The sequence below is a fragment of the Condylura cristata genome, unplaced genomic scaffold (assembly GCF_000260355.1).
Source record: "Condylura cristata isolate star-nosed mole 26May11 unplaced genomic scaffold, ConCri1.0 scaffold00011, whole genome shotgun sequence".
In the NCBI taxonomy this organism is placed as follows: domain Eukaryota; kingdom Metazoa; phylum Chordata; class Mammalia; order Eulipotyphla; family Talpidae; genus Condylura; species Condylura cristata.
In genome coordinates, this window is record NW_004567112.1 from 57052400 (window position 1) to 57078312 (window position 25913).

General features: G+C 53.7%; 1 protein-coding gene across 4 annotated transcripts in view; it reads left to right on the forward strand.

Annotated features, from left to right (window-relative positions):
* Positions 1-23149, forward strand: part of PPM1F (protein phosphatase, Mg2+/Mn2+ dependent, 1F) — a 26985-nt gene extending 3836 nt beyond the window's left edge. For 2 of the 4 annotated variants that reach the window (XM_012723853.1, XM_012723852.1), the window contains 7 exons: positions 1382-1623; positions 4799-4944; positions 10370-10572; positions 10987-11175; positions 11756-11899; positions 16958-17081; positions 18950-23149. In XM_012723853.1, the coding sequence (XP_012579307.1) occupies positions 1427-1623; positions 4799-4944; positions 10370-10572; positions 10987-11175; positions 11756-11899; positions 16958-17081; positions 18950-19329 (1383 nt within the window). In that variant the 5' untranslated portion in view covers positions 1382-1426 and the 3' untranslated portion in view covers positions 19330-23149. The remainder of the gene's footprint in view (positions 1-1381; positions 1624-4798; positions 4945-10369; positions 10573-10986; positions 11176-11755; positions 11900-16957; positions 17082-18949) is intronic. The other 2 variants (XM_004681102.2, XM_012723854.1) reach the window with 1 other exon arrangement.
* The last annotated feature ends 2764 nt before the right edge of the window (positions 23150-25913 follow it).

Consider the following 25913-nt stretch of genomic DNA (forward strand, 5'->3'; position numbering starts at 1 on the left):
CCATCGTCTTGTTTTTCATTGGCTTAATTCTCCGGCTCTGCAGCTCTGCTGGTGCTGTTCTGGCCAGCCTCTCTTCTCCTCAGTTGACCCCCATTTCTCCCACAGAGCTGTCTGCTTTTTTCTGATCTTTCGGTTTCAGTCACACCCTTGTGGTTATAATGCAGTTGTTCCTCTGTTCTGATGCTGATTTTTCCTCCCTCATGTCACGCTCTATCTAGTACCTGTTGTCGCCACAACCTAGGGGACATTGTATTTCCTTCTATTTGAAGTGAACGTGAAGGGTGACCATGAACTTGTCTGTCCCCATAACCTTCAATCACAAGTGTCCCCATTCCTCTCTATTTTTCTGTATTTACTTTGAAAAAGTAATTTTCCGTTCCTGTATCTGAAAGCAAGGTTTTTAAAATGACTGCCCCTTGCCCTCCAACCCTCCACTGGTGAGACATTTCACATTCTTGCTCCCCTGAATTCCCTGCTCTCCTGTGTTTCTCATATTTATTCTCCTAGAACATGTCATGGTGGTAACTTCAACTGCCTTTGGCAAAGTTTGGAGACACTGTGAATATTCTAAGACTGGATTCTGAAAGATTCTCTCCTATGGTCCTACCCTCTCTATTCACTCATCAGAACCTGGAAGGCCTCAGGAAGAGATGGACTATGAAACCACTCTCCAAATTCTTCTCCTAAAATTGAGGTGCTGCTTGAATTCTCAAGTCAAGGAGCACGGTCTTGTTTCCAGAGGGATGAACTTGCAGGATTCATTCCCAAAGGAAGTTCCCCAGCCCGGATGTTAGAGAAGCCTGTGGGATATCTCGCCTGCATGTGGAGTCTGCCACTGTGCTGTCTGAACCCTTCCCTTCCTCCGACAGGGCCTCCCCTCCCCTTTTGGTACCACTTCTGAGCTCATGGCCCTGATGGCATTACTTCCCCATGTCCAGGCCGCAGGACCCAGGTTTAGGTTGGACCCCTTGACCGGCCATGTTCCCCACCTTAGTGACCTGGCCCTCTAGTTCCTTCCTACCCACTTCTGGTCACACTGGCCACTCTCTGCCAGAGACACAGCTTCTCTGTCATGTCTTCAAGACACCTCAGCTCCAGCTCGTAAGTCAGTGAACTTCTGAGTATCTCCTCTTGAACTGGCCTCAAGGCACCAGTCAGGGTTCTTTCTTTCCCTGGTTTACCTGAACTATGTGTGAAACCAGACAGTCTACCTTGAGACTCTGTCTTTGATGCACCACCTACCTCAAGATGCTTGAGGTAAGGGAAAGAAAGAAGGAGACAGTGAGGCACTGTGCCCTCAGCATTGCAGCAAGGGCACAGTTACCCCAAGGGCAGGACCCGGCTCTGCCTGTGTTTTGCTAACTCTTATGTCTCTCCCCAGAGTAAAGACTGGAACCAGCAGCAGATCCCTTGGGATGCTCTGGGCATGGCCTCTGGAGCCCCACAACAGAGCAGCCAGATGGCAGAGGAGACTCCAGGCTTCCTGGACGCAATTCTCCGTGACTTCCCAGCCCCGCTCAGCCCGGAGAGCCCTTTGCCATGGAAGGTCCCAGGGACGACACTGAGCCAGGAGGAGGTGGAAGGCGAGCTGATTGAACTGGCATTGGGCTTCCTGGGTGCCAGGTAGGCCATGCACCTGTGGGGAGAGGCAGCACCAGGCAGGAGAGAGGGATAAGGCATAGGCCACATGCCCACATTCCCACCTAGACTGTGGCTGCCTTCACTCCCATGTGCCAAATATGATACTTGCACACATCCCAGTGCTGGACTGGTTTCCCAGGGCAGCTGTAACAAGGTAACACCCACTGGGTGATCTAGAACAACAGAAGTGTATTGTTTCGTGGATCAAAGTGTCAGAAAGGTCTGAGATGGTCAAGGAGCATCTCCAGGCCTTCCTTGAGCTCCAGGTACCACCAGCAGTCTTTCCTGTCCTTCCGCTGTAGGCACATCTGTCCACTAGCTTTCCTCGCCGGTGGGGGCCTGCCATGTGCCTGTGTCTCCACGTGTTTCTTTCCCTGTCTGTGTGTCTGGCATCCCATAGGGTGCCGGTCCTGTTGGATATGGGGCCCACTCTGATCCAGTGCGCCCTCATCCGATCCCCACAAAACCTAATTCTAAGTCAGGTCACACTGAGCCACTGTAGGTTAGGATGTCAACATGTCGATTCACCCTTGATAGATGCTAAGCAGTAGAGTCTGTTTCTATCCTGTCACAGACAGGGAGGCCGAGGCCAAGGGAGTTGAGGGATGGAGGCCTCAACAGTCTACCTTGAGTCTGCCTCCACGTGCACATTCCCACCGGGTTCATCTGCCCCGCTCCCCCCTGGGTCCAAAGCCCCAAGCATGTTGGTCCACAGAGGGGATTCAGACTTTAGTGAGAGCCTTTAGGACAGTGTGCAGAGGTCAGATGGCCCTGCTCAAGGGCATGGGTATTTACATCCTGTCCCCCTTGGTTAGCGTCACAGCTCAGGTGGCCCCAGGCAGTGCAGCCCCTCACACTAGTTATTTAGGTTCTACTACTTCTCTGCTGCTGGACTGTAAACCTTGAGATGGGTATAACTGGCCTGTACTCAGACACCTGGGCGTTGCACATGCCTTCGCACATGCTGACCAAGTCAGGCTCGAGCACCCCAGTGGGTCAGACAGAACCCCGGGTGCGGTGGGAGGGGCGCAGGAAGTGAGGCCGTGGCCGCCCGCCAGGCATTGTTCTGGCTGGAAGTTGCCTCCCCGCCTGCAGCAGCACTGGCAGTCATGCAGGAAGGCGGCATGACCTCACACGGATGCAGGGGAACAGATACCCCTTCTCCCAGCTGTGAAAAAGGAAAACCTTGGTTGGCAGGAAATCCCCAAATAGCACAGGAACTCATTCCTCATGCCTCGGCTGGTTGTTTTTCAAAGGCAGTTCCAGAGGCTTCTCCCCTGAGTCACCCTCTCATTTGTGGAAATCACTCATTCATCCCAGTGGATTCCTAAGACCATCAGTAGACATTGTGGACGCCCAGCCACAAAGGGATGTGACCCGTCACACGGGGGTGCTTGGGAGATCCCACTCTCGGGGATCTCAGGCAGAACCACTGTCAGCCATGCGTGCTGGTCTTGGTGCTTCCACAGGCCTGGACATGAATGAACACCGGTCCTCTGACCTGCCAGCAGCTCCCACTGGCCAGGGGCACAGATTCCAGGGTCAGGATTCATCCTAGAAGCTGTGGGGAGCTGGTTCCCAAGGCTGGGGGGCTGGACAGGCAGGGCTGGAACCCGCCAAAAGGTCCGTGTATAACAGTTTCCAACAGCCTTCCCTACTGGCCTTGTCAGCTGGCCTCCGTCCCTCCACCCCAGACACTCGTTGGGCATTGCCACCTCCCACCTCACCTGTGCGCAAGGTCCCGTTCTCTCCCCTCCATTTGCTGTGCTGCCCCTGGGCCTCCATGGTGCGTGGCCTGCCTGTGGCATGCAAAGCCTGTGACCGAGCCTCGGTTCCTGGAACTACTCCTCCATGGCCCCTGTAGTTTCCCATATGGTACCCACTTCTCCAGCTGCTCTTGGCCCCCTTATTGCCAGCTGCCCTGCCACTGACTCCCTCATGGGCAAGCTCCTGCAGCCCCTTTGCCACCTTTCTTTTGCCAGCCTCCAACTCTGGAGGAACCCAGGACTCACTGTGAACATGGAGCCCACGCCTGCCTTTTGCCCCCGCTGGCTCTGTCCCCTCCTGTCTTCAGCCAGGACCTCAGCCTGCCCACCCACCCCCATGTCAAGGCCAGAGAGACCTACGAAGTCCATGCCATTCACACATATCCCTCTTCAAAGCACACTCGAGTCGTGCTCCCCGTGCCCTAGCGCCTAAATCCTCTCCCTGTGGCCCTTGTGCCGGCTGCGCTGTGGTCTTTGCCCCAGGGCCCCACAGATGCAGCACAGCCCACTTCTCGTGTTGGACACGCTGACCGACGTGACCCAGCCTCCAAAAGCAGCCTGAGCTCCCACATTCCCTGGATTCCACAGCCTGCGGGACTTAAGCAACAGAAATGTATTGTCTCAGGGTTCTGGAGACTCTGAGTTTGGGGTCAGGATGTTGGCAGGGCTGGTTCCTTGTGGTGGTTGCTGGCCGTCCTTGGCTTGAGGCTCATGGCCCCAGTGGGTAGCTTCATCTTCATGCAGCATGCCCCCTGCACGAGGGTGGAAAATTTCTCCTGATAGACACCAGTATCGTTGGACTGAGGGCCATCCTAACCTCGGCTTACTTAACTATATCTGTAACCACCTTTTTTTCCAAATAAGATACATTCTAGGGCACTGGCAGAGAGTGGGGTGAGAACTTCAACATGTGAATTTGGGGGGGACACAAGTTAACCCATAAGCCTCTCCAAACCCCAGGAGTTCTCAGCTGGCCAAGTGCTGTTTTGTTTTTTGTTTTTTTAATAATATAGTAGTTTATTTTTACATCGTTTTGTGCCTTTTTCCATCTCAGTTGTCATCCCTGTGGGCAAGCGTCATTTTAAGGTTGGATATTGGGCAGTTTTCATGGCCACCAAAGCCAGGGGACACAGCTCACATACTGGTGACAGCCCCTGCCCAGCCACTCAGTCCACATTTGATGCAGAGCAGGTCCACATGCAGGACATTTTGCCAGTGTCCCATTCCTTGTGGCTCATCGTGACCCCTCAGCAGTTGGCTACTCTAGAAGGATCTTCCTGAGCAGGAAGGGGGCCAGGTCCGGAGCTGCATGTGGAGCACTTGGCTGTGTGCGGGCACAGTGTTTTCCGTGGTGGAGCCAGCCCTACCTTGCTTCTTGTTTCCATCTCCAGAAATGTGCCACCAGCTCTTGCTTCATCTTTGGCCTGTGAGGCAGTGTCCCAGCTGCTGCAGACAGACCTTTCCGAATTCAGGAAGTCGCCTGGGCAGGAGGAGGAGAATGACGATGAGGAGGAAGAGAAGAAGGCCCCTGTGACCCGTGAGTGCTCCCTCTGAGGGCACCTGTGCTTAGCTGGTGGCAGACACAAGATGGCTGGCCAGGAGCTGCAGGGCCTCCCGGTTTTGTTGCAAGGGCAGTGGTGGGTAGCACTGAGTGAGGGCTGCAAAGGAGCAGCACCAGGTGCCCTGGCTGACCGCGGAGTGGCAGAATCAAGACTGAATGAAAGCATCACACCAGGCTGAAGTTGGCGGGGGAGCTCAGTGACCTCCCACTGGTTAGCTAAGTAGTCCAGTTTTACGAGGGAGAACCTACTCACTCCCATTCACCTGTCCTCTGCCTCAGCTGACTTCGCCTGATGGTAAGGTGGCATTAGGAGGGAGATATGTGATCAGGCTCCCAACCTTGGGCTCTTACTGGTAAAAAATGCTGGAGCTTGGCCCTCCCTGGTGGCGCAGTGGGTTAGAGCACAGCAGTGAGAAGCTAAAGCCACTTCAGCATAAGTTCGATCTCCACCCTCGAGGTGCTCCACATGGCGAGGCAGACCTCTCCTGACCTGCCCACTGCTCCCCTCAGCAGTGTACTTCATTGATCTGCTGTTCTGCTCCCCACTCTGTCTCTGGTGAATCCTCTCACTGCCCCTACACCTCTGGCCTGTACCTCAGTTCTGTATGCATAAATAAATAAATCTTTAAAAAAATATGTTGCCGGAGCTTGACGAGTCTGAGAGGCTGGGGCCTTGTCGGTGGACACTCTCAGTGGTGTCAGGAGTCTGGTGGGCAGTGCCAGGGGGCCTGGTCTTTCAGCTTGCTTCTGGGGTAGGGTCAAGCAGGGGGAATCCAAGTCATGCCCAGGAACTCAAAAACAGGAGTGAGCCTCATCATACAGAAAAATACCAAGGGTCTTATTGTTAGGAGGCAGACTGAGGAGTACCCTGGACCCCCAAACTTACATGCTGTAGAGAGCATCTGCCATTGCCACATAAAGACAAAATATACTCTTTTATTTTAAAGATTTGTTTATGTATGCTTGCAAGAACTGGGGTGTAGGCCAGAGGTATGGGAGTGATAGGATTCATCAGAGACAAAGTGGGGAGCAGAACAGTTGGATCTACTGAAACACACTGCTGAGGGGAGCAGCAGGCGGGTCAGAGGAGGTCTGCTGTGCCATGTGGGTCACCTCCTGGCTGTGAGTCGAACTTTTGCTGCAGTGGCTGTGGGCAGCTTCATAGTGCCCATTGCGCCACCAGGGAGGGCCCCAAAATATACTCTTCATGTACAAAATAGAGTTAGTGTGCATAGAGAGAGAAGAAAGGATAATAGTTTCCCAGTAAAATACCCAGTCTCCCATCCTCTTGCCCAGCCAAGCAGGGTTGGCCCAAAACAGGGCAGCTGAGGTCTGAAAACTCACAAGTCTGAGGCACCTTCTGGCAAGAAACCACAGGATAGGGGCAGAAAGGACCAGGCAAGTCTGAGATGAAAGGAACAAAATCAAAGTAAAACCAAGATACAGGCTGTCATTGTCCACCTCCCTATGGGTGTCTCACCTGTTCGTCTCCTACTTCATGTCTTTCTGCCCACCTCCCTTCCCGCGTATTCTTCCACATCTTCTCTTCTAAATTGTTTGTCTCTATTCCTGGCTGTTCAGCCCTATCCTTCATTAGGGAATATGGAACCTCCCCGTTCTTTCACATCCCTAGTGACTCTTTTCTATTGTGTTTCACTGAAATGTTAGTTCATGTTGGGCCAGACTTGAGGAGAAAGCAAACCATTGGACCTGGGCTCTGTTTGGCCAGGCTTGGAGCATCAGGGAGTAGGCAATGGCTCCCTCCATGCTGCTGGCATTGCAGGGTGCTGAGAAATAGCCCCAGACAGGACCCAGCCCTGCCTCTGGGCAGTGGAAGCCTCAGGGTGGACTTCCGGTTGCCATGACCTACCAACTGGGTTGTTTCCCTATTTTTTGAGATCTAATTGATGTATAACATTGTATCACTTTAAAGTATACAATGTGTTGATCCATTTATATATTTAACATGATTACCATGGTAACTAGCCAAAACCTCCATCACATTGCATAATTATCATCTGCTTAATCTCCTCATTAGTGAAGGTGCTGGGGACCAAGGAAGGAATTGAGTGAGGCAAGAAGGGAAAGCATGCTGCTCTCACTGCAGTAATTGCCTCTTATCCTTGTCCTCTGCCCTTTTCCCTGACTTCCTGCCTTCATTTTCGCCTGGAAGGCACAGAGACAGCCCTGCACAGTGACAGGCAGCTATTGTCCTCTGCAAAGTCAGCAAGCTCTGGGGTCCCACAAAGAGGACACACCCTCGGCGCACACCCCTTACAGCAGGGAGTGAGCACCACCTCCTGGTGAGAAGGAGCAGTGCAGGGGCTGACAACAGCTGAACCTGACTCCTGGGGCCTCTGCTGCCAGGGGGAGTGGGTGAGAGGAAAGCAGCCTGCTCCTGCTCGCCTTGCAGCCTGGCTCTCAGCATTGGCCAGCTTATCCCTGTCATGGGAGCAGGACATAAGATCTGTTATCTTGAAGCTGTTCTTGCAAACTTGGAATCACAGAGGACACTGTAAGAGTCACCACCAGTGGGTGGAAAGGTGACTCAGATCTTTGTGTGGTCAGGTCAGATGGAGCCACCAGCTGGCCCCCTCCACACTGAACAGTCCTTGGGGGGTGGGGTGGGGGGGCGCTGGGATGCAGCCCGCACCAGGAAAACAGGCATCTGCTGTAAGCAGCATGCAGAGTCTGTCAGCTGGCGATCACTCCTCTTGCTGATCATCTCGTTGGTAATTACCCGTTGCTGGAGCAGAGATTCAAATTTAAACACGTTGATGGAAATAGCAGCACAGCCTAAGGCAAGAGAATAATGTGCACCTCCCTGGATATTTTAGACTTGATAGGCAGGCAGAGCCTGTTTTCCGGAGGGAGGGGGCAGGAGCCGTGAAACTGGGGTGGTGCTCTGAACACAGGCACAGGCCTAGGAGAGAAAGAGGCAGCTGGGGGCAGCATCACGTAGACCAGCTGAATGCGAGGTCTCTGGCTGGTCAGCAGGAGGCATGCTGGGCCAAGCTCAGGGACCTCTTCCCTGCGCTGGACCTTCCCACACAAACAACCTTGTAGGCTGACCATGCCAAACACCTGGATTTCCCCTGTGCCCTGGCCATGGTGGTGGTGGCCACTTCTGGACCCCCTGTCCTGATGTGTGGGTCCCTCGGCCTGCCTTCCTGTGGCCTCCTGGGCTCACAGATGTCCTGTGCCTTCTCTGGCCTGTCCCTTCTCCAGCAGCCACCACCTTTGAGCGCAAACTCTTCCATCTCCAACTCCCGGAGTTCTAGTGTGACCTGCGGTGGTCCTCAGACCCCACCCTGTTTGCACTTACTTCCCCCACCTAGTCACTTCCCCCATTTAATCACCTCACTTCCAGGTGACTTCGCCCTGCTCACCTGTGCCCCTCGGCATGTGGGCCGGCAGGACTTCCCGGAGGGGTTTGTGTACTGAACGGAGCAGAGCCTGAGGCAGGGCGCCTGGCCCTTCCTTTGGGCCCATTCCTTCTCATCCTCTCTTTAGAAGCCAGGCCTGAGTAGAATGCAGCCTTTACTTTTAAAATTGGTGTTACTTGGTATGATCGGGTATGTTACCTGTTTCTGGATAACAAATTGCCCCAAACTTTAGTGGTATAAAACAGTAAAAATTGCATTATCTCAGATGGTCTCTGTTGGGCTGGAATTTGGAAGGAAGCAGCTGAGTGGATGGTTCTGGCCCAGGCGCTCTCATAACGTTTGGCCAAAGGAAGGTGACCAGAGTGAAGCAGTGGTCTCTGTCCCTTGCCATGTGGACTTTCCACAGGGCTGCTTGAGTGTCCTCACAGCTCAGCGCCTGACTTCTCTGAGCCAGAGAGCCTTGACTGAAGGAGAAAGGGAAAGGGAGGATGAGCCAGACACAACAGGGAGAAGCCACAGCTCCTGGTCAGGACCATGGCTTAAGTCATTCTAGATCACTTCTGTTTTATTCTACCTGTCAGAAGCCGGTCCCTAAGTCCCCCCGCTCAAAGGCGAGGAATTGGAGCCACTGCTTGAAGGGAAAGAAGTATCAAAGGATTTATGGATAGATGTTAAAGCCATCACGTGGGGCCAACCCTGGCAATGGCAAACTGAGCAAGTATGAAGAAAGTGTGCTGGAGACAAAAGACGTTGCTCCGAGAACTGGCACCAGCAGACCTCCACTGCTGGCATTTTGGTTGCCTGCCCTTTTAATTTGGGGATCCCAGTGGTTGAAGGCTTTTTCTTGTCCTCAGGATCAGATGGTACATGGAGTTTTCTATCCTCTCCTACTCATGACATTTTCATATCCATGGTTTTTCTTAACACCACAACCTAGCACTTTCCATGATTGCAAACTCTGTAAATGTCCTTTTTGTCTTAGCCTTTAGTTATTTTAATAATCTTTATTTTGAGATAATGGTAGCCTGACACACAGTTGTAAGAAATAACACGGAGATCCCACACATCCCAGTTTTCCCCTGACTGTAATGTCTTGCGGAACTGTAGTAATAATCACGACCAGGATCTTGTAGTCAAGATACAGCACTGCGCCTTCCCACACAGATTCTTCTTTCCACATGGCTGCTGCAGCCACATCCCTAACCCCTAACAACTGCTGCTCTCCATTTTTATAACTGTTGTTTCAAGAATGCAAGGGTGTGGCTGCCTGGGGGTAGGGATGGGGCCGTCAGGTCAGGTCACGGAGCTGGTCTCCCCAGGGGTTGGCTTTTCTTTTCCTGGAGGTTTATCCAGGCTCCTGTGTGTATCAGTGTCTCCTTCCAGTAACCTGTGGCCTGATAGACCAGACCACCATTTGTTTCACCATTCACCTGAGGAAGGACCTCTGAAGCCAATCCTGGTTTTTGATTATTACAGACGCCATTGCTGTGAACATTCATGCACGGGTTTTTGTGTGAATAGTCTTAATTCTCTGGGATAAATGGCCAGGGGTGCATTTGCCAGGTCATATGGCAATTGTATGTTTCATTACAAAAATCAGTTTAATTCGTAATCAAGAGAATAAACCATAATTTACCTTGTCATTGGATATACCTTGTTTTTAATTGGTACACAATTACAAATGATTATGTAGTTTGACCTTAAATTAACCTGGCACTTCTCACAATTTCTTTGGGGGGCTTCCCAGAACGGAATTGCTCCATCTTGGGACTGGAGGCTCCTGGTATGTAACGCCAAACCAGACATTTCTAACCGCTGATGGCACAGACCGGGCTGCAGTTTGTTAGGCTGGAGCTCTCAGCACGCCCTGAGGGTGACGGGCTGTCAGAGCTTGTGCAGGCCTATGCCTGAGTGCTGCAGGGGCGGCGGGAACAGGGCAGGGAAGAAGTGGAGCCTTAGCTGGCCTCCGGCCTCCACCGGTGCTTCTCTAATTATCCCTCCATCTTGCTCTTCAGTGCTAGATGCCAAAGGCCTGGCACTGAGTTTCTTTAACCAGCTCTGGGAAGTGTGCAGTCAGTGGCAGAAGCAGGTGCCGGTGCCCGCCCGGGGTCCAGAGCGGCCACGGCTGATCTCCATCCACGCCATCCGGAACTCTCGCCGCAAGATGGAGGACCGGCACGTGTGCCTTCCAGCCTTCAACCAGCTCTTTGGGCTTTCTGTGAGTGTTCCACTTCTGGCACCAGGGCAGCCCTGAGGCTAGTGTCCCCAGTCAGGCCAGCCTGTGGGGACTTGTGCAGGGGAAAGAGCCCCCAGCTACTGAGCCAGCCAAAGGTTTCCCCTGGCAGGAGAAATGCCCATGACGGCTGTCTGCAGGTAAACTCTGGAGTTCTTCCTGGGAGCAGGGGAGCCGGGGCCCCATTCATTGTGCCAACACTTCTGGGCCAGGGCAGCCACAGCCAGCTTGCTGTCCCAGCTAAGGGGCTGAAGAAGGGAAATGGTTTGGGCAAGTCTGTTATAAAGGGAACCCCCAGACTTGTGATTACTGAGCCCTGACTGGGAGCCTTTAGCCAGGTCACGACCTGCATCCGCTAGAGTCCAGCAGCTCTGTGACTCCCACTGCATTCCCTGCCAGGACCCGGTAGACCGCGCCTACTTTGCCGTGTTTGATGGTCATGGAGGGGTGGATGCTGCCAGGTACGCCGCTGTGCATGTGCACGTCAACGCTGCCCATCGGCCGGAGCTGCTCACCGACCCCGAGACAGCCCTCAGAAAGGCCTTCCAGTGCACCGACGAGATGTTTCTCTGGAAAGCCAAGCGAGAGGTGAGAATCAACAGCAAAGCCTCCCTGTGTGGTTTTTGGGACCAGAGAGACCCCAGACCTATACAAAGGGAAGAGGATCAAAGTAACTGGGGGTATTGGGAGGTCACCTTAAACCACTGCTGCAGAGTATCATTTATCCATACAGGAAAGGGGGCTTGTGCTTCATTTGAGCAGGAGCATCATAAAGCTTACCTCTGATGCAGAAAGGCACAGCAAGCTGGCCCTGCCTCAAGCAGAGGGCCTGAGGCCTCAAGTGGCAGCTAGCCTACTTGCAAATGTGCCCAGGCAAAACTGCTCAGCTAGCTCTGTCAGTAGAGCATGAGACTTAAAATGTGCCCAGCATTTTGTTTTAATCAGATATGATAAGGTGACAGACACAGAAACAGCTGCCTTGAAAGAGGAGCTGTTCCCAAGAGGTAGGGTCACACCACCCCATGTGGGGCCGCACAGGGAGAGACCCTGGTCAGCCAGGAGAGAGGAGAGCATGACTCCGAAGGATGGCGTGGCACAGGCGTCTTCAGTCTGGACCAGCGTGTGCCTACAGGCCCCTCCCATCCCTCACAGCCACCTCTCTCTGCAGCGGCTACAGAGCGGCACCACAGGCGTATGTGCGCTGATTGCAGGAAACACCCTGCACGTCGCCTGGCTCGGGGACTCCCAGGTCATCCTGGTGCAGCAGGGACAGGTGGTGAAGCTGATGGAGCCACACAAACCGGAGCGACAGGTGAGGACCCCATGCTTGGGTTGCTCCCCCTCAGGTAGGCCCATCTGGGAAAGCACGTGTCCAGGATGCCCTGGCCAGTGGGGCTGGAATGGATCAACTAGTAAAGGAGGTGGTGGGCCATCTTCCCAGGAAACTCATGGCTCTCCTCCCAAGGGAGATCTCTGCTTCCCCACACCAGTGATTAGGGACTCTCTGAAAGCCGTCCGTAGACATTAACAGCCAGGACCCCAAATGAATCTGTGACACAACAGAGCTCAGAGCGCTAGGGGAGTGCTGGACCCTCTAACCTTCAGGTAACCCAGTAAATAGGGTCAACATGTGGCCTCCCATCATGCCTGTGGGCAAGAAGCAGCACAGCACTTGGGCTATGAGGGAGAGCTTCAGGAAGGCAGTGATGCAGAGCTGTGGCTGGAAGGAAACAGCCTTGAGGCTTCGTTGGGCACAGGCTATGCTAGGATTCTGAGGTCACTCACCTGTCTGAGACCAGGTTCCTCACCTGGGCAGCAAGACGACATTCCTGTTCAGACCACAACTCACGGAAGTATGGTTCTGTCTGTCTCCTCAGGGGGTTAGCAAGAGTTTGCACATCAGGGAGTGCCCCGATACCCCTCTGTGGTCTGTCCTGCTGCCTGGCCCTGCTGTTTTCACCTGGCCCTGCGTCATGCAGGTATTCCACGTCAGTACACAGGCACTCCACCTGGTGCAGGTGGCTGCTTTTCATGCGTTCCTGGTCTCTCTCATCAGTGGACCTTGAGAGTTTTTCAGTCTTGTATTAATAACAATGCAGCATTTAATAACTTGGGTGCCGCCTTCATTGTTCAGGGTCAGGTATGCCCGTAGAGCACATTCTAGACATGGGAGAGCTGGTCATCGTGTACGTGGTTGCAGTCGGCAGATTTGCCAAACCGCACCTCTCAAGTTCTTCCAGTCTGGCGCTGAGCCCCAGGTAGTCCATTTCCCCACAGGTCCCCTGATCTGCAGGATCCTGTCCCTAGGACAAGGGAGCGGTAGTTTTTGAGCTGCGCTTCTCTTTCAGATTAATGCTGAGAGTATTTGCTTTGCCTTTCCTGAGAATGCTCCATGCCTAGCCTTTGCCCATTTTTCTCAGGAGCTGTGGCCCTCAACACTTTGTAGTTATCTGGTGTATATGAAGGAGGTCGGCACCTTGTCTATTCAGTGGCCTGTAATCATCCCCCAAGCAATTTCTCTTTGTTTATGGTTTGGTTTTGGTTTTTTGCCACAGACATGTTTTTAATGTAATTGGATGGAGCTGCCTTTTTCTTTGGTGGTTTCTAGATTTTGAAAGTACTGCAGAGAATATTAAGCCATGATATCCAGTGTTCCCCTGCCTCCCTGAGGCTCAGCCTGTGCTAAGCCTCCTTCCACGCTCCACATTGTGCAGCAGCAGGAACATAGGCTCACAGAGGTTAGCAGCTCACCCAGAGCATGCAGCCAGAAAGCAGCTGGTACCCCAGCATGCAGCTTAGGCACTCAGCCCTCCTGTCCCGAGATACGCCTGCAGGCAGCCTCAGTTAGCACTAGATGTAAGCCTCCATCAAGTGCTAGGCAGGGGGGTTGGAACCCTGCCTGCAACCCTGCGAGCTCTGTGTCCCATGTCTCCTCTGGGGCTCCCTGGGGGCTTTTCCGAGGGGGTGTCTTCCTAACACTGCCTGAACCTTATACCATGGCACCGTGGCAAAGAGCATGGACTGGCAGCACCACTTTTCCTGGCTCCACCCCTCTGCAGCCATACGTACCTTGTCTGAGAGACAGGGTTCCCAGGATGTAGAACTAGCGGCCTGGTGCACACACATCCCTGAAACAACCAAGAAGCAAGCTCAGTCTGACTTCTCAGAAGTCTGCAACCCACACAACTGCAAACACTAGAGCCAGCTTCAGCCAGACTCCTGCCTCCTATTCCCAGCTGACCAAGCTATTGCTTCTGTCCCTCGCCCTCTGATCCTGACCTCAGCCTGACACCCACACAGAGAGCCAGTCAAAGGTTCTCCTATGAAAATGCCCATTACCGTGTTGACTTACAGTGGAAACTGGTAATGGCCTGGTGAGGGTCTGGCAGCTGCTGATACCAGCTCTAAGGAGGATGTAGGGACTCGTGTCACTCTGCTTTGTTCTGAACAAGTCTCCTGTGCCGGGTTTATTCCAGGGCTGTGAACATTGAGTGCCTGCTCCGTGCAGGACTCTGCAGGACAAGGCAGTGAGCCATCCAGCCCCTCTCGGTCTAATGGGCAGGTGAGAGCCGCAGTGCAGGGATAGTGCCAGGAAAAGCAGAAGAGGGAGGTGAAGGGGAAGGAGAATTAGAGTGAGCTGTGAGGGCAGGTATGACCCCAGCAGACCAGGGATAGAATCTGGAAGGAAAGAGTAAATTAAGCCAGGACTGGTCCCAGAGAACCTCGCGGCATGTTGTTCCTTTGGCAGTAGGAACTTGATAAGGAGTAGCTAAAAGCTTCCAAAGGCAGGGCGCTCCCTGGTCGGGCCCTCCCTGTGGTGCAGTGGGTTAAAGCATGACACTGAATCTCAGCAGCTTCACCACGGGCAAATTCAATCTGGGAGGTGACCCAGGTGGTGTAGGTGCAGCAGGCCTCTCCTGTCTTCGCCTGCTGCTCCCCTCAGCAGTGTACTTCATCAGTCTGCCTGTTCTGCTCCCTCTTCTGTCTTGGGTGAATCCTCTCACCACTCCTACAAATCTGGCCTGTTCCCCAGTTCTGTGTGCATAGATAATAAGTCTTTAAAAAAAAGCTGCCAAAGAAGGCAAAATGAGGGCTGGTCATAAAAGAGACCTCTCTGCACTCACCTGGCAAGCTGTGGGATATCTACCTGGCAAGGTGGTACCAGGAGGGGCAGAGGAAGGAGAGGCGGGTTAAGGCTTTGGAGGTGGAAAGGGCATCTGAGTGCACGGTGATGCTATCAGCCAGGGGCCAGATAAGGTGAATGTTCCCCATGTGTGCAGGGCGGGCGGGAAGCTCCGTGGAGACCGGCAGGGTTAGGACACAGGCTTGGGGAGTGTGTGAGTCCTGTCAGAAATGAGACAGAAGCCAGAAGAGCACAGCATGGTGGCAGACCCAATGGGGAGGAGCAGGAATGACCGAATACAGTGCGGGGAGTTGAGGATGGGGGGTTCACTGGGTCCAGGATGGCTGCAGGAGAGGAAATGACTGTGCAGGGACCCTCAGACACAGGGCTTTGCTGAGCAGATCCATACTCCAGGGCAGTAGGAAATGGCTCTTGGGGACCTACTAAGCAGCAGCTCTGGACTTGACCTTGGAGAAGCTGTTTCAGGCAGGAAGGGAGGAAGAAATGGAAGGGCAGCTGAGGAGGTAGGTGTCCAAGGAGTCAGGAAGGAGAGATGTGGGTACCCTGAGCCCCTTGGATCCGGGATGATGACAGAGGAGGACAGAGGCTTGGCAAGGGTGGAAGGTAAGGTCCAGGGAGAATGAGAGGTGGGGACAAGCTTGAGTGGGCTGAGAGGAGGCATAAGGATTGAGTGCCTGCTTCAGTGTCTGCTGACTGGGCCCTGCGGCCAGCCAGCCTCATGAGGCAGAACTGAGCTGTTGGTCAGAGCTGCCATCAGCTGCTGACCTAGGATTACTTAGGGCCATGCGATCCAGGGCCCTCCTGCCCTTCTGCTCAACCCGATGCCCCCTGCTGGCTGAGAAGCCCAGGCGCCAGACTCCTTGACCTCTGTGGGATCCCGAGTGACAGGGGGCACCTGTCCCCACTGGTCATCTTTTAGGAGGGGCCATGCTCCCCAGGAGCACTTCACAGTTTACCCTCAGTTACCACTGCCCACTGTCCGTGCCTCTTTGACATTGAGGTATGGGGGTTAGGCGGGAGCTAATGGGTGAAAAGCAAAAGAAAGTCTCATTATTCTCAGCTGAATCTTCCCACAAACATAAGTTGGGGTTGCCCTTGGGGCTTAGGGAAGCCCCTCATGTTCTCATCCCAAAGGAAGGCCTCTGAGGGGTGGGGTCCAGGCAAGGGTCCAGAGGTCACTCCCTTCTGATCTACAGGCCCATGTGTGCGTATCGCCCCCCCCCCGCCTCTCCCCTCACTCCTCAACCTGCCTTCCCCTCCATCCTTGCCTTTCTCTGCTACTCTCAGACCACAGTGGGTTCTCAGACCCAGAGGGAGCCATGCATGCAGGTCAGGACTCCTTAGAAACTGTGCTCTCTCCCAAGGGGGCTCTGTCTAGGCAGAAGGGCCCTCGGTGGTCCCACTGAGAGGAGGCTGGGCTGGTGTTCCAGGCTGCCCAGTGGACTCTGTCCCCACCATGGGGGGAAATCCTGCTGACAAAGCTGGTGCCCAGCAGACTCGTGGTGCTTTCACTCTGAGAGGTGGAAGGAGCTTTGAGGAAGGAGAGGGGTCAGGGAATGCCCTGTAGTGTCAAGAGGCTTAAACCTTGCTTTGCTTTGTTCATGTAAAGCAGACAGGTGAAAAAAGAGGGCTAGCACTGGCCCTTCCTCCTGGCGTGGAGATGTACCCCCATGGTGTGTGTGCCATCAGCAGGTGCTGTGATGAATGTCTTCAGGTTCACAGCCAGGAAACCTCTCCTTCGGGGGGAGCTTCCTAGGACCAGAGAGGTTTTTAGCAAGCTCATGACTAGACTGGGCCTCTGACCTGGCCTCTTAGGCCTAAAGCACCATTGTCATTTGTGGTTGAAAACAAACTAGGACCCAAGGCACAGGGATAGACCAGGGCCTCGTTCAGGTTTCATCTAGCTTTGCCAAGGGACTGCACAAATCCCATGCAAATCTCACTTTCCCAGCCTCTGAGGCAGGAGGGTATCCCTGCGTGAACAGGCAGGCAACTGCAGGACCTGCTCTCTGGCTCATGAGAAGCTCCTGACCCTCAAACACCGCTCAGGGGGGTCACAGCCCTGAGCCACAGGTGGTGTGCACCATGACCTATTTAGCCATGCTGAAGGATGTTTAGGTTGCTTCTAATGTTTCACTTTACCAATGCCTCACCAATGCCTCATCCTTCAAAAGCCATGACTCCCAGCGCTGTCTTAGAAACCAGCTGGTTTCTCTGGCCACACAGCCAGGCTCGCCCTCTGGCTATCTCCCACAGGATGAGAAGGAGCGCATCGAAGCACTGGGCGGCTTTGTGTATCACATGGACTGCTGGAGAGTCAATGGGACACTGGCTGTCTCCAGGGCCATTGGTAAGGAGGCTGGAGGGTGGGGAGGGTTGTTGAGGCCACCCAGGGCCTAAACCTCTTGACCTGGAGGTCTGCGGCTCACCCCACTGTTTGGGACTGTGATGTCCTGTGTGATACACAGGGTCAGACTGTGAGCTTCTGTGGTGAACACTGCAGATGCAGATACCTTAGACACTCGAATCTCACATAAATTACTGCACTTAAAGGTAGATGTTCACTATCTTTTATTAAAGGTAGATGTTCACTATCTTTTATTAAATTACTGCACTTAAAGGTAGACGTTCACCTGCTTAGCTGATAGATAATTTTTAAATATTCCATAAATGAGGTTTATTCCCCTCCCCGTATTCATGTTGCTGATTGCTTTTTCTTTTAAGAAGAAAGTAATAAAAGCTTCCCACTCCTCTGCCCGCTCCCATCCTGTTGTCTCAGCCTCCTGTCGCTACAGCCAGACCTCAGCCCGGCACTCACCTGCCGCCTTTTCCCTCCAAGTACAGGATCCCCTGCTAGCCAGAAGGACAGCATTTCTGTGGAGACTTTTTTTTTTAGCTGAAATGGTATAAAGAATAGAAACAACATTCATTTAGGCAGAAAAACGTTTGAGTGTCCCCAACCTGAAAAATTACCTACCAAATCATCAGACACCAAAACCGAAAGTAACACTAGCATATAGTAAAAGCAGGAATGATATGATCAACACACAGCCTGTTTGGCATCGTCCTGGGGAGCAGCTTGGCGGGGCCACTCTCGCTGCTCGGCGCACTCGCTGCCTCTGGAACCGCTGCCACAAAGCAAAGGCTTAACACTTTTTCCTTTTACAACTGTAGTTGTAAAAGCAAAAACCCTCTTTGGATTTCTTTTAGGTAGCAAAAATAGGTGTGCACACATAGGTCTTTCATGAAAGTGAAGCAGTCTAACAAAACTTTGGAAAACGGGGGGAATCGTGTTCCTAGAAATCCCTCCGTCCTGCTGACCCTGCAGTGAGTGGAGCTGTTCCTCCCTGCCTCCGGAGACATCTTTCTTTCTTGCCAGAGGTGGTGCCTTTTTTATAACCCTTTTTGCTGCTCTGCCTTTGTGTCTCTGGATACAAGGTGATGGGGAACAGTGGGTTCGGCTCCTCTGTGTAGATAGAGCCCTAGAAGGGTGAGGCCTCTCTTCCAGGAGAGCAAAGCACAAGGTGGCACTGTGTGAGGCAGCATGATCTGCTTCCCACTCTCTGCTTCCCACGTCACGCTTGAAAGCATGCACGAAGGGGACAGGGCCCACTAGGAGCTCTCCGGGATCTGGGGAAGCCATGAGGAAAGAGAGGTGGATTCACGTTGCAGACGAAGTCAACATTTGCTAGCAGATTGGATTTGTCTTCTGGGCCTGAGGAAGACAATCAGAGGTGGCCCCCAGATTTGGGTGCAAGGAACTAGTGGGACCGTGGTGCCATTTTCTGTGACAGGGAGACTGGAAGATCCGCTTCCAGGAAGAAACTCTGGACCAGTTTTGATTAGGTGTCCAGGGAAGGTATCACAAGCTCTTGGATATGGGGACCCGTACCCCAGCCAGGCCTGGGGGAGTCGTCCTCCACTGCAGTGGCCCATCCCCTCTGCTTGGGGACCAACTCCACTGGAAGGAGAAAACTGCTTTGCGGAGCGCTTTGGACCTTGCTGGGTTCTAACTCCATCCTCAGGGACACAGTCAGTCTGTCACATCAGCCACTTTTTGTTTCTTCACTGCTCTTCACACCTTAGGAAATTACCTTTTCCCCATGTCCTCACTGTATGAGCACGGCCATTGCGGGAGGGTGGGGGGCAGTAAGGCCGGGCGTGGGGGAACAGCAGCAGCACCACCTGTGACACCAAGCGCTTTTCCCCTTTGCCCAGGGGACATTTTCCAGAAGCCCTATGTGTCTGGGGAAGCGGATGCATCCTCCCACGAACTGACGGGCTCCGAGGACTACCTGCTGCTGGCTTGCGATGGCTTCTTTGATGTCATCTCCCACCAGGAGGTCGCTGACCTGGTCCAGGGCCACCTGGTCAGACAGGAGGGCAGCGGGCTGCATGTGGCGGAGGAGCTGGTGGCTGCGGCCCGGGAGCGGGGCTCCCACGACAACATCACGGTCATGGTAGTTTTCCTCAGAGACCCCCAAGACCTGCTGGAGGGCAGGGCCCAGGGGCCTGGGGACTCCCGCGCAGAGGGGAGAAGCCAGGACTTGCCCTCTCACCTCTCAGAACCAGAGACCAGCATTCCACAGAGAAGCTAGGAGGTGCAGCCCTCTCCCCACGCTCCCATCCTGTGATCTTCCCTCTTAGGACCAGATGCCTTAGGACCCAACAGGCAACAGTGAGCAGGCAGGTACCACCTGCACAGCAGTCTCCCCGGGGACCCCTGAGCCTCCCATGCTGCTTGCATCGGCCCCTCCTGGCAGGTACAGAACTGCATTGGGCATTGAGTGTCACATCCTGCTCAAGACAGTGGGACAGCCAGGGAACTCCAGGGAAGCTTAGGGAAGAGACCTCACCAAAGAGAAGTCCTGGAAGTGCCCATCGGGCCGGGTAGGGTCAGAGGTCACAGGCTCTGGCCAAAGGCCAAAGACACTGGGTATGAGCGTGGGACGACAGGATGTTGCGGATGGAGACCTGAGGCAGCCTGGGAGCTCCAGATGTTTTCAAGACATCCCGGTGTCTGCTCTTCACTGGCCATGCCTGAGGGTGTCGTATCTGTTTCTACAGGTGTATCTGGAGGGTCCTGGCTAGCCATGTGGTTTTCCACAGAAGAAGAGGGGCCCAGGGATCTGGTCTGCCGGCTCACCCACATGCTTCGTAGCAGCTGAACACATGGGCCCTGGTCTTCAGATCCCTGCTCCCCTCTTCCCGCCAGGGAGTCAGACACTCGGGACCACAACGTGCATGTCTTTTGTTTGTGGTCTTTTTCTTCCTCCAGGGAAAGGTCTAATTCAGAAGCAGTATTTCAGGTTTTGTCTATGTTTTGTTGGTGCCAAGATGACCTGTTGTGTTGTATAACTTAAGCAGAGCTTAGCATTTATTTTATTCTTTAGACAAAGTTAAGTATTGATATTTTTAGGGAAATTTTTTTGCAGTATTACTGAATTTTTTTGTTTTTCTAGATCAGGATTGAAACAAAATCTCTTCCAGGAGGTGTTACAAGCCATTCAAGTGCCTTAACCACTGTAGGTGAGGCGAGGACTCTGACAGGGCGACAGGTTCTAATAGGCATGTTAAGTTTTCACAAAAGTAGGATTGACTTTGCGGCATGATTTTAACTAGAATTCTTCCTGAAAGAGTTCTCTTTGCCTCTTTGTGATGTGCCACTGATAGTCAGTAGAGTGAAGTGACCCCCGAGAGTGTGAGGGCTGTGCCAGACAGCAGGGCTCTGGGGATCTGAGGTGCCCATGGCCCCCTTGGCCACCTTACCCAGCCCGGCCCGGCCACTCATGTCTCTGGCTGGACCATAGGCTAGGTTCCCAGCTCCATGAGGCCAGTCCTTGCTCCTATTTGACTAGAATGTTCCAGAATGTCTTGTGTATTGGTAGTCAAATTGGTTTTGTTTGGAAACATGTTTAAGAGACTCTGGCAAGGCCTGAAGCAGCCTGTGGGTCTCTGGACCTGTTGGGTTCTGTCCCCTGCTCCCATACTGCAGTCCCTCACCGCATGATGGCCTGCTTTGTCCCCAGCTTGACCAGCTGTGAGAGAACCCCACATTCCCCATACCCCAAGGAGATGAAACTCAGAATTCACAGGGTTTCAGTGACTTCAGTGAGGCAGACCTGATGTTTGGAAATTGAGTGTGGCAAAATTTGAGTCTGGGTGAGGGCTCCAGACAGAGGTCGGGGGTCTTTGGTTGGGTACACCTGGCCTGGTAGAGCCCAGTGTGTCTGAGAAGGGGGGGAATCTTGAGGGAGGGGGGGTAGTGGGAGGAAGCTTGGCTCAGGCCCCAAGCTTCTGTGAGGTATTCAGTCACACCTGGCATCAAGGCCCCAGAACAGTCTGTACACGACACATACTGACTCTGTCCCACTGCAGTGAGGCGAAGAGTTGCTGCCCTTCCTGAGGTCAGTGGGCTGCCCAGCAGAGTGGGGAGCGTACCTTTGGTTGGGGGCAGGAAGGGGGTCACTGTCTGCAGTTTTTACCACCCCAGTTTTTACCCTTTGCCACCCCCACTCCACATCAGGGATGAGAAAGTTGCAGTGATGCAGTGCACACCTTGTGCAAGGGCTCATGCTAGCAGGCATCTTAAACACGTCCTCAGAATTCAGAGGCACAGCGTGGCCGATGATGACCAGGTATTGCTCAGCTCAACTTGAAGCCCCTGCTGCCTTCCAGTACCCAGAAATCTCCATGTCAGCTCCTTGCTGCACAGGGCTGAGGTAGGGCATGGCCTGTCCTCCCCAGCCAGCCCACTATCTGTGGCCTGACCTTAATGGAGGGCACTCTGGGCATGTTTTTCTCTTTTCTTTGCTTATTGATTCAATAGATTGTTGCCCAGTGTGGAGCTCCCCAGTATACTGGCTCCGCCCCAAAGTCTGGGTTGCACCACTTGCTGATCTGATTCCTGCCGGTGAGGTCCTATGAGGCAGTCTCCAGGCTGACCATTCCCCAAGCCCGGCTGCTGGGATGGAGGCCTCCCCTGTCCTGGCTGCCTGGAAAAAGTCTGCTGTCAGGAGCCAGCCCTGAGTCCATGCCTTGGAGCTGAGGAGGCCCTTATTCCTGCTCAGCTGCATGGACAATGGCCTTAGCCTGGCACTGGGCACAGAGGCAGTCTCTTCTGTCTTGACCAGGGTTGAGCTGGGCTCACTCCCTTTCCAAGCCTCAGTCCCAAGACTGAGTCCTTGGCAGGGACACTGGTAAGGAAACCTTGATCCCCATCTCAAGTCTCTGCTGAGCCACTGCCCCATTGCATGAGCTGGGCAAGTCCTCAGTTTCCCATCAGGCACAGGGGTTTCCCTGAGTTCTGGAGGTTCTGGGGAGAGCTGGCTGCATCCTGGGGAGATGCTGCCGGTGCTGAGGCCCTCCCCCACTGCCAGCAGGAAGGGTGATTAAGTATTATTAGTTTCTATTCTTAAATTAAGTGGGTTGGAAAGGAATGGAGGTACAGATGCCAGCGCCTTATATGGAACGTGAAAACTGGAGGAATCCGGCCCTGTGTTCACAGGTAGGGCTGTTCCCAAGCCAGCGGTGGTGGAAGAAGCTCAGGTGTGAGGCAGGAGAGCAGGTGTGGGAGAGCAGAACTGGCCTCTCCCGGCTGCCTGTTAGTTTTCCAGTGCTCTGGCTTCCCAGAAGTCTCCCCCATCCCGCCTGTCCCCATCCAAGACTAGGCAGTGGGTGGTCAGAAACCCGGGGTCCCCGTCTCAAGTCTCAGCTGGGCTACTGCCCCATTGCATGAGCTGGGCAAGTCCAAGTGCATCTCTCAGCCTCGGTTTCCCTTCAGGCACAGGAGTTGCCCTGAGTTCTGGAGGTTCTGGGGAGAGCTGTATGCTCTTGGGGAAGGCAACACGGAGAAGCATGGCTGCAGCCTCCCTCCCTCTCTCCTCCCAGGCCAGCACAGCCCTGCCACCCCCGGCCCACAGTGCCCGCAGTGCCATTTCTGGTATGGGTGGCTGGCTGCCTCAGCAGTATTACTAGAAGTGGGGGCGCAACACAGACCACGCCAAGGTCTGAGCTCAACAGAACCCAGTTGGAGCTGTACAAAGTAAACTGTGTTTTGGGTTGACCCTGCCTGTCGCCCTGAGGCCAGCCACAGAAGGCCTCTGCTTCTCATCAAGGTTCTACAGCTTTGCCAAATGCACAGAGCTTTGCCTTTTACACACCATGCCCACCTTGCCAAGGATTTACCTGTGCCCCTATTGATGGGGTTCCTGGGAATTGTGCTCTTTGCAAGGGGGAGTCTTGTTCCAAGGCAAGATGACTGTTTCCCCGTCTTTAAGGACAAGTCCCAACATGAGGGGACCAGAAGGGTGGTCTCCCGGGGACCTCTGTGCTTATGTGTCAATAAACCACAAATTCTAAAATTCTGTTGCCATGTCCTGAGTCCGGCCTTCTTTTGCCTCTGGACACCTAGTGTCTCCGGGTGTCCAAGGTGTGTGTGGGGTGCCAGGTGGGTGAGTGGATGGGGGTGAGAGGCCCAGGACCTGGTTATCCATCTCTGAATCTCCTTACAAGTGGAACAGACATTCTGAAGAGCCCTGCCGGCCTGTGGCCTCCCCTGCATGGCCCGAACTGATTCTTATGCCTGGGCTCCCAGCCCACCAGCACCAGCAGCCAGCAGCTGTGTTCACTGTGAGCCAATGCAGGGGTCACGGGGGGGGAGGGCGGGGGGGGGGAGGCTCCTTGTGAACCAGTAGGTGGCCCAGGGAAAGTGGGTAGAGATGGTCCTGGCATAACGCTCAGGGACACCAGGAAGTCTCCTGCTCCTGGCGGAACTCAGACCTTATGGGACAACAGTACTTATCAGAAGTACCTCCCTGTGGTTAGTGCTGAGCTACACCCCTAGAATGCTACCCTAAGCCTCCACAAAATACAAGAGTGTTTGGGGTTAGTTGGCCAGCTAGCCTGGTTGCTGCCTCCCTGCCTCCCCTCACCCCTTCTCTGGGCATACTGCTTGCCTGTGCTGCCCACCCCCCCCCCCCAACACCTAACTTGTGCTAGTCCTCCCCGTACCACCCCTGAGAGCTTTCAGTCCCCCTCCTGCTCCAGGTGGCCTGGGACGGTGGTCTCCCATCTTCCAGAACACAGCAAGGGAGGCAGCTTTCTTTCTGTCTCCAAAGGAGGGGGTGGGGGAGGCTGGAGCTCCCAACCAGGTCCTGGGCCTCCCACCCCACCCACTCACCCATCTGTCTTCCTCCTACCCCGCCTCCCCTGAGCTCCAGCAGGATCTGCCCTGCAAAGCCTTGTTCTTAAGTATATGCTGTCTTGATTGTTCTCTGATGAATTGCCTCATGTGTCTGAATCTCATTGCCACAGCCAGATGGTGACTGCTCACCCCACCCCCACTGTCACAGAACTTGGAACTGGGAGAGCACTGGGTGGGGGCCTGAGGGAACGGGCACACTGGATGAGACATGGGCTGAGCAGCCCACAGCTGAGTGGGCGTCACCTGCCGGACTAGGCCCATGACATGGTGATGGCAGGTGGGGGCGGGGGCCAGAGGACTAGTCAAAAATTAGGTGGGCGGGGGTGAGACAGGCAAGGAGTGTGCCCAGGGCAGAGGGGAGGGGAGGCGGGAGGCAGCAACCAGACATCAGCCAGTCTGCTGCCAGCACGGACACAAACCTGCTTCCAGAGTCCAAGCTGAGGACGCAGGTCTGCCCTGGGGGGCTGGGCAGGGAGGTGGGGAGTGGAGCCTCTGTGGTAAGGCAGCTTCCCTCTGGAACAGGCAGTATGAAGGCAGAGTGTCAGAAAGCAAAAATCAAAAGCCTCCCCTAACTTTTGCCACTTAGGTAGGGCAAGAAAACTTTCTCTGAGCCTCTGTTTTCTCACCTGCAAAAGGAGGTGATAACCTCTCCCTCCCAGGGTTAAGTTAAGAACTGAATCACTATATCAGATGAGGAGGCGGTGCTAGGATGGATGCTACAACCTTGACCTTGAGAGTTCACTCCTCTGCCTGGGAGTGACCCGGATCTTTTCTCTGTCAATGACTAGAGAGGACCCATCTCTGCTTCCCCATCAGTGGGCCACAGAGCTACCAGGCAGGTTCAAACTTGTAAAAGACAAAGCTACCCAGCTAAGGCTTCAGCTGAGATGGTCGACACGTGCCCCTTTTCTGGGGCTGAGGTTGAGGTTCAGTGTTACAAGCTGCATTTTAGCATTGACCAGTGGTGGCAGGGAGGCAGCTGACTCAGTCATGGCCAGAGCATAGCAGAGCCCAGACAGCTCCTTCCAGAAAGAACTGGGCTGCTTCACCTCTACTGTCACCCAGGAAACTGCAGGATAGCTGTGTGTGTGTGTGTGTGAGAGAGAGACAGAGAGAGAGAGAGAGAGCACGCGGGAGCTGTGTAGCTGCTCATGTGGTTGAGTCAGAATAGAATAGATCTGTTAGAAATCAGGATTTTGCATGTGCTGGCAATCAGGCTTAACTGTTCTTTCCTGTAATCTTACATTTCAAAAGGTGATCAGTTGCCTCATTTAGAAGGTGAAGACACAGTCAGCAGAAGGTAGGAGCGTGAGGCCTCTGCCATGACGAGCAGAGGGTGTGGCGTGGTGAACCTGCCACAGAGGACCACTGAACCCAGGATTTGTTCTCAGTTCTTGCTTAGTAACACCCTCATTTGTCTCTGGAGGGGGTTTGGGCAGCAGTTGCACTCTCGTTTTAGAAAAGCTTCTGGGAAGGTAGATTTGTTTAAAGGTGTTTGTTAGGATTTTACAAACCAGGAAGGGTCCATACCGCATCTACAGCACATGCAAATAGGATATTTCAGTTTATTAAAGGGACTTACTAAGTGTTAGAAACCCCAAGGCACAGAGCAGAGCCAGTGAGGGGGTATCACCCTCCCTGGGCCTGGAGGGGTAACCAGAGAACACCCTGCAGGAACTGTGAGGGTTGTCACCAGCCAGCTGCAAACCTGTGGGAAGGAACTGGAGAATATAATAAATACTCTGAACTTGCTCTTCTCCCTCCCCAAACTCTCCCCTTACTTGTAAGAGTAAGCAAATATATTAAGGGTAGTGGGAACCAGGATTTCCCATTGCTGGAAATACAAATATAAATATGAAATATAAATATGAAAGAGGGAAGGTGAGGAAGAAACCTGAAGAATTAGAGCTTCCATGAGAACTATATGACTAATATATGTGCATATGCCGTGTGTGTGCTTTTTCCATAGTTCTGTGC